The following is a 7,925-nucleotide window of genomic DNA, read 5'->3' on the forward strand; positions in this document are numbered from 1 at the left end:
ATTCGGCAGTCTAATCCCTGGTAGCAACAGCGATGGCGAATTTCGTGAAGTGGTCCACCATCACCAGACAGTACTGGTAGCCACTATTCGCCGTTCCGATCAACAGATAGTCCACCATCAACAGCTCGAGGGGCCTCGACGTCTTAATAGTCTGGACGGGGGCACGCTGCTCCGCGGACTTGTGGTATTCTTAGGTACGGCATTCTTGACAGATGTTTTCAACCAGCTTACGAAGCCCCGGACAAAAAATGAACTGCTGGGTCCACCGGAGGGTCTTGTCTATGCCGAAGTGCCCCTAGTTTGGCATTCTCTAGGTGGGCGAGAGGATTGTTGTCCGTCATGACCAGCACCTCCGCTCCTGTCAGACAGCCGGCAAATTTCTCCGTCATAGCCCAAGTCAGAGCCAAGAGTTCCAAGCGGAAGGAGCTGTAGTTGACGGGATTCTTTTCGGTATCACGGATAGACCTACTGGCATAAGCTATCACGCGTTCTTTATTATCTTGAACTTGAGAGAGGACCGCCCCTAGACCTTGAAGGCTGGCGTCGGTGTGCAACTGAAACGGTAATGTGTAATCTGCATACGCCAGAGCAGGGGGTGATGTTAGAGCAGCCTTAAGTGCCTGAAAGGATTTTTCTTGGTCAGGCCCCCAACTGATGCGTCGTCCTCTGGGACTGTTTGCGGTCCCTCGGAGAACCTCATGCAGTGGTTCAGCAAGCCGAGCAAAGTCCTTGACAAACCAACGGTAGTAGCCTGCCAGCCCCAGAAAAGCCCGGACTTCTTTGACGGTAGTTGGCTGCGGCCACTCTTGAACGGCTGCTCTCTTCTCCGGAGAGGGCTGGACACCTTCGGCCGAGATCCGGTGACCCAAGTAGTCGATTTCCTGCTGGAACAGACGGCACTTGCTGGGCTTCAACTTCAAGCCGTGTCCCCTCAAGCGCTGGAACACTTGGCCAAGCTTGTGAAGATGATCCTCGAAGGTGGCGGAGCATACCACGATGTCGTCAAGGTATATCAGTGTAAACTCAAAGTTAAAGTCTCCCAGACAGCGTTCCATCAGTCTCTGAAAGGTCCCTGGTGCGTTATTCAAGCCGAGCGGCATCCGGTCGAACTCATACAGGCCCATGGGAAGGATGAAGGCGGTCTTTTCCCTGTCCTTCTCACTCATTGGAACCTGCCAATATCCACTGGCCAGGTCTAGGGACGAAAAATATTTGGCCTTCTTCAGGGCGGTCAGTGACTCTTCGATCCGGGGAAGTGGATATGAGTCCCGGATAGTGCAAGCGTTCAGCCTACGGTAGTCTATGCAAAATGTCAGGGAACCATCTTTCTTTTTGACTATCACCACGGGTGCAGCCCACGGGCTCTGGCTTTCACGTACCACTCCGGCGTGTAGCATGGATTCTAATAGGCTTTTCACTTCCTGGTATTGTTGAGGTGGTATCTGCCGGTACCTCTCTCGGATAGGGGGGGTATCGCCCGTGGGTATCTCGTGCTGGATACTGGTGGTACACCCAAAGTCTGTGTCATGCTTTGCAAAGGAGTCTTGGTGTTCCCGCAGGAGTTCCTCCACTTGAGACACTTCTTGTTTGGTGTATTGGGACGTGTCTAGCTGTACTTTTTCCCGTATTTTTCGCCCAATGTCTTCATCGTCTACTTGAGCGTTTATGGCTGAGACGGTTACCGTCCAGTCGCCATCTGTAGACGGGGTGAATTTTAGGGGTCCAATGGGATTCACTTCCGTGGGTAGAGCATATACCCGGGAAAGTTGAGTGCCGGCTTCAAGGGCTAGGCCTACGTCTGCGGTGTTGTTTAGCCTGACAGGGACTCTCCCGTTCATCACGACGGCTAGAGTGCGAGCAACTAGTGGGTTTAGCTTACCCCCATTTGGGGTCCTCGGCTCGATCAACACTTCAACCCCCTCAAGTTGTCGGTGGGTGTTAAGGGGTAAGAAAATGACTGTCTCTTTTTCAGCGGGCAAAGTAATCCGGGTACGGCGTGGCACCGTAATGGCGGCTAGGGGTAGTTGTTCTTCTGCCATCTGTTGAAGTCCAACGGTCCGGATTACACGCTGGAACGCCAGACGAGTCGGCTTATGTTTGGTGACTTTCTGCCAGTATTTGGGTCCTTTTCTTGTCAACAGCATAAGATCTAGGTCTTTCAAGATGTTCATTCCAACTATCACTGGGGTCTCGGAGCCGAAACCTTCCTTGACAATGACGATCCCTCGTTTCCCTAAGTCCTGCCCGCAGGCCTTTGTGTCCATCCAAGCAACTCCGGTCACTGGAATGGGTAGATTATTAGCCGCAATAATCTTAATGGCGGTGTCTGGGTCACAAGCAGTTCTTGGTTTGAGGTAATTTTCGTAAAACTGTTCAGAGATCGTGGTCACTTGTGACCCGGTGTCCATCAGTCCCTGTACGGCAATTCCTTCCAGGACAACTTCAAGTGTCGGGCTGTTCGAGGCAAGAGCACTCCGCCGTCGGCACTGTTTTTCCACACCCCTCTCTTTGGCCTCCCCTGCTGCGCGAGCCTCAGCTGCAGGGGTGTCTAGTTTAACGGCAGCCATTGTGGTGAGGCCCGGCATGGTAGCTCTGCTTGTGGATATGGCTGGGGTTCCATTCGCTGGTCTGATCGAAATTCCCTTCGCTGGGGTGACTGAGGGTTTGTTCGTTGGTGCGACGGAGGTTTTTGTGGAGGGAAGTGTTGAGGACAACGATTTTCCCTATGGCGAGGATCACCGCATGACCAACACTGTCCCACGGGACGGCTAGGCTGTCTTCGCTGGTCTCCCTGTCGGTCTAATGTTAACTATAATATCTGTTTCTGTAAGTCTGCTACCATCTGTTTCAGGTCTTCCATGTCACTGTTCGGATTTTTAATGTCAGATATGGATCTGCACGCAGCACCTGGAATCCCCACATCCATGACGGGTCCCCTTGAACGTTCTATGGCTTCCTGTTTGACTTCAGCAAAAGTAAGAGTCGGCATCATCCGGATCAAGTCCTGTAACGTGCGGTTAAGATACTGGTCTCTCAGTCCTATTACAAATTGGTCTCTCAGTACCAGGTCACGAGGAGCCATACCAGCTAGTTGTTCCCCTTTTCCACAGGCTTGTTCAAGGAGTACCTGAAGGGCGTTCGCATATTGGGGAATATCCTCCCATTCAAGCTGCGTCCGTCTAAAGAACATGTGTCGCAGTGTTCCCTGGTATGTGGTCGGCCCATAGGTGTTCTCCAGCACCCGCACCAAATCATCCACTGTACGCTGGCCCCTGACAGTCTCCAGTCTGACTGTCGTCCATGCCTCCCCCTCTAGCGTCAGTACCGCCATTTCTGCCAAGGTCTTAGGGTCAATATTATACATTTCCCCCATTATCCGGACTTGTTCCGCCCACTCTGGTACAGGGTTGTTTCGTCCGCCAAATTTCCTGACCTGATTTACAATAGACACCGGCGGGGCTTTCTGACTGTACACGTGGCCTGGGTGGGAATCATGTTGGTCACAGATCCTGCCGACAACGCCAGATGAAGTGACCACGGGCAAGGCCGCGCGTTGGTATCTATGATCTGGCCCAGCAAGATCCCCACACACAGACTCTATCTTGATAACCGTATCTTTACTTGTGTACATTTTTAACATAGCAGAACACAATAAATGACAACCGTAAATGTTCACAGCAATAACGTGTACTTATAAGCTGACCCTCACTGTCCCTACTCACACGTTACCAGTCCTTTACTCCAGAAGGATGTGTCCCCCGTCGCAGGCCCATCTGTCTTTGCAGGAAGGCGTCCCAGCCGAAGAAAAAAAACAGGAACAACAAATTTCGCTGAAAGGAGGGGATACTTCGGCCTCTCGCCAGAGGTCCCGCTTACAGTCTCTCTGATCCGGATAGCAGCTCTTGTGGATTCCCTTGTGTAGTCCACACTCCAGTAGCGGGGAGTGTAACAGCTGAATCCTTCAGCAGTGCGGAAGCTGGGGAAAGCTCTGAGGAAAAGATGTCAGATAACAGCAGCCACGTTGAGAGTATCCTCTAAGGCACACACGAGGACCTGCACACTGTCCTGGTTCTTTTCACAGACTCTCTCAGACTCTCCGCGCGCTTTTTCCTGCTTCTCACTCTGGTCACGTGACTCTCTAGGGTGGGACACAGGAGACTCAGTCTTTTTCTCTGTCATCACACCCTGCGCAGGTGCAACCTCTGGCCACAAGGTGGCAACACCATCCTGCGTAATCATTTCTGTCACAGGCTCTATCTCAATTATCACAAAACAGCCAGAGCCTGCCAGCTCACTACAAGCATACCATAATTTTTGTTTCTATTCAATTCATATTGAACCACATAAAAACGTAGGCATATAGAGGTATAGTAGGACCGCATAAACCTTGTATTTGTGTCCTATTATGACTCCTTACAACACATGGGCCTTATGGCAGTATAAAAGGAAACTTGGTAATCACCTGTGATAACACACTTCACTAATAATATCAGAAAATTAACAGTACTTTGTGAGGAACCATTATAAAACTAAAGACTAATGGGAAGTTCTGCGTTTTTACAATGTAGTATGATCGGTTTTTAACGGTGGACATTCTGTAATGTGGCTTATTATACATTTATGGCCTCACATCTACATTTGGCTCATGTTTATTAAAGATTTTAAATATAATAGAAAAGCATGTAACTGTATTACATATTAAGATGTTTTAGTGGTTTGCATTAATTTGATACATTGCTATCAGACAGAGCTTATGAATTTTAAGATCTTTTTCTTGCACTACTGATAACTGCTACATTTCTTTTAAATGTTAAAGTCGCATAAAGTATAATGTGCTCATTGGATTTTTATTCCTGTAACATAAAAAGAATTAATAGTGCCAGGCTATGCCTTTATTAATCAGCCTGCTGTCTCTTCTATCTGCAGATGATGTGAAGCAGTTCGGCCTGACCACTCAAGTGAGCTTTAAAGGGTGCATTAAAGATCTCAAACTTGCCAAAGGCACCGCCAAACCGCAAGAGATCAACTTTGCCAAGTCGCTGGAAATAAAAGGAGTGCAGCCATTATCATGTCCATGATCTCAGAGCTGCCATAGAGACCAATATCTGCAACAGTCCCATGTTATGATGTGTGCTTGTACGCATGGTAACATTATTTGAACTTCAAAAGGTGCCATATCCTATATTTTGAATGAATTTCATGATCTAATGATTTTCCCTATATCTTAAATAAAGAGCATTTCTTTAAACAATATAAGTGTACCAATTATTTGTAAAAGAATGTCTGTATTTTTATATTTAATCAGGGATGTAGCGCGGTAGTGTAAACCGACCTCTGGCGGTAGTTGTGTGAATGGGCCGCCCTTTCCGTGTCGGGGCCAGCTACAGAGAATTGAGTGTCATTGGTGGGTGTGTGCAACATTGTATCTGGATCGGTTGCTTCCATCGTTGTTTCCAATACACTTAGTGCAATCCCACTCCATTTTGCCTTTTCGATTAATAAGCCAGACCAGTACTTAAAAACACTGACTATTTTATACACGGCCAAACTGATGAACAGGGGATAACAGGTTATACATTCTCCTTCTCCATCTTCCACACCATACACCGGCTCCATTCCCAGAGTTACAGTTTGCATTTTGTTCCCAGCAACAGGTATCGCAGAGGGCATAGGAAGAGGTTACAATTGCCTGTGTTTTCTTAGGGGTAAGGTCGAATGGGTCCATGTGTGTCGCTATGATCCCAATACTCGGAGTCTTTGTTTATATTAGTCCTATCAGTCCCAGGGGCCGGTCATTGAGGCAATGCTCCCTGTTTCAGAACTCATAGCACGGAGCCTTTTCCTAAGGTCTCCCTTTTCTGCTGAGCCATACATTTCCCAGACTTATAAGCTTTCCTTTCTGCAGAGGGCTCCAATTGCCAGTGATGTCCTGCCACCTCTGTAACTAGCTTCTTTCCATGCTGAGCCTTGTAGTTCCACAACCAATGAACCTGTCTTCACCTTTCACCTCCTCTCCAACACACAGCCTGCTCAACACTGATGAAGTCCTTCCTATATGCCTAAAGCCTTCCCACTGCTTCCCCTATAGGGCCACCCTACTACACTGCCTGGGAATGGCCTTACAGGAACCTGACACACACTCTGGCCATAGGGATCAAATACATTTTTATATATTGTAAGCAAAAATATAACTTCACACAAAAATAACCTTCAGCGCCTTGGTCACGTCGTCTTCTTGAGGGAGACAGGATCATGTCAACCCTCTTAGGTCTCATTCACACGTCCGTGTTTCCAGTACGTGTGATTGCAGTTTTCACATGAACTGGAGACACTTACACACGTAGACCCATTCAAATGAATGGACCTGTGCACAGGTCAGTGTGTTTCTCCGGACCGTGTGTCCATAGGCAAAACACCCTGACATGTCCATTTTTTACGTGCAGCACAGGGCGTAAAACGTCCCACACATGTGCACACTGATGACACATGAATGACATCAGTGTGACACGTACAGACACCTGGTAATCAGCGGTGCAGTTCATGCTGTTCCCATGCGCTGGGTGCTGCAGGCAAGTCTCATCATTGTCCCCTGCTTGCACTGCAATCAACACGAGCAAGGAACAATGTTGAGAGTGGTATTCTGCTCCTGCTGTGTCCAAGTGTAAAAATAAGAATAAAATTAAAAAAATCCTTATACTCACCTGTCCGAAGATGAAATAAGTGTCCCGTGCTGTAATCTATCTGACCGACATTTCTTCATCAGCATGAGCTGTGGTTTCAGGTGATCACACAAGCTTAGGAGCAGAGGAGAATGACTCGCTGCAGCAAGCAGGCCCCTGTGCTCAGTTTCAGGGGCCTGCTCGCTGCAGCGAGTCATTCTCCTGTGCGTGTGGTCCCTGCGTATACTCACATAATCCTGGATCCACTGGTCCACTCCAGCCTCTGTTTTCTCATATGATTTTGTGGCGCCGCTGAGGGTTCAGTCGCCACAGGGGTACTGCACCTCAGAACGAGGTGTGGTATCTCCTCTCCCAGGTAAGGATGGAGTACTACACAGGACCCCAACCACACACTCAACACTACACCACTCAAGTTCTGAAGGGGGCCTAAAGCACCATAGTGCTGCCCGGGCCTGAATGGAGGAGTTGGGGGGAACCAAAGTTAGGGGGAACCACGTAGTGAGTGAGGGTGGAGGAAGCATTTACTTAAGCACTTAATTAGAATTCTATTTAACTGGAGGCCATCTTAATAACAAGAAAGACAAAAAAGGGGGTGGGGTGGAAAAGCGCAGTGCTTGTGTGAACCTGTATGGAAGTGGAATATACGTGCAGATACAGTGGTCTGCTCACCTGAGTGGGTTGTGCAGACCGCACAACCCAGGTTAAACAGCTACTGGCGCTGATAGCGCTGCCACGATGCCTTCAGTGTCTCCTCTGGATTAGCAGATGGAGCTTCCAATCATGTGATTCCGGGTGGGGTCACATGGGTGATGACATCATCGCAGGTCCTACAGGTCCTGCGGCTGAAATTGTATCCAGTTCTCTGCAGCCTCCAGCCACAACTCCCAAGGGAAAAGTGAACAGTGTGCAAATTGAAGTGGTCAGTGGGGCGCTAGAAACTGGATAAGGCGCTGGAAAAGGATAAAACAAACCTCTTTATTGAAGTTCTAATGCCCCATCTTAATAACAAGGTCTTTGGTCGTGGGTCTTTGGGACAGCAAGTCAGCGCAAAGCTGCAGCCGGCTGAGGGTCCACGGTTCCCGGTCTCAGGCCTCGAGACGGGGGGTCGGGGCAGAGTTATAACCGGCTCTGTCCCCGGTCAGGGTCCAAGCAAGGAGGCCCAGGAGGGGAGCAGAGGAGATAGGCTCCACAGGCGAAAGGATCTCAGGGGGTGCGGACGGAGCGGAGTCGCCACCTGCATACCTC

General features: G+C 49.1%; 1 protein-coding gene across 6 annotated transcripts in view; it reads left to right on the plus strand.

The window, feature by feature from the left end:
• LAMA2 (laminin subunit alpha 2) overlaps nt 1-5,235 on the plus strand; it is a 1,447,346-nt gene extending 1,442,111 nt beyond the window's left edge. For 3 of the 6 annotated variants that reach the window (XM_073676058.1, XM_073676059.1, XM_073676061.1), the window contains one exon: nt 4,927-5,234. In XM_073676058.1, coding sequence (XP_073532159.1) covers nt 4,927-5,078 — 152 coding nt within the window. In that variant the 3' untranslated portion in view covers nt 5,079-5,234. Of the gene's footprint in view, nt 1-4,926 lie in introns of all 6 variants that reach the window. The other 3 variants (XM_073676062.1, XM_073676063.1, XM_073676060.1) reach the window with 2 other exon arrangements.
• Nucleotides 5,236-7,925: the final 2,690 nt, after the last annotated feature.

This window comes from Phyllobates terribilis, unplaced genomic scaffold, assembly GCF_046119375.1.
Source record: "Phyllobates terribilis strain yellow unplaced genomic scaffold, ASM4611937v1 Scaffold_3__8_contigs__length_932513732, whole genome shotgun sequence".
NCBI lineage: Eukaryota > Metazoa > Chordata > Amphibia > Anura > Dendrobatidae > Phyllobates > Phyllobates terribilis.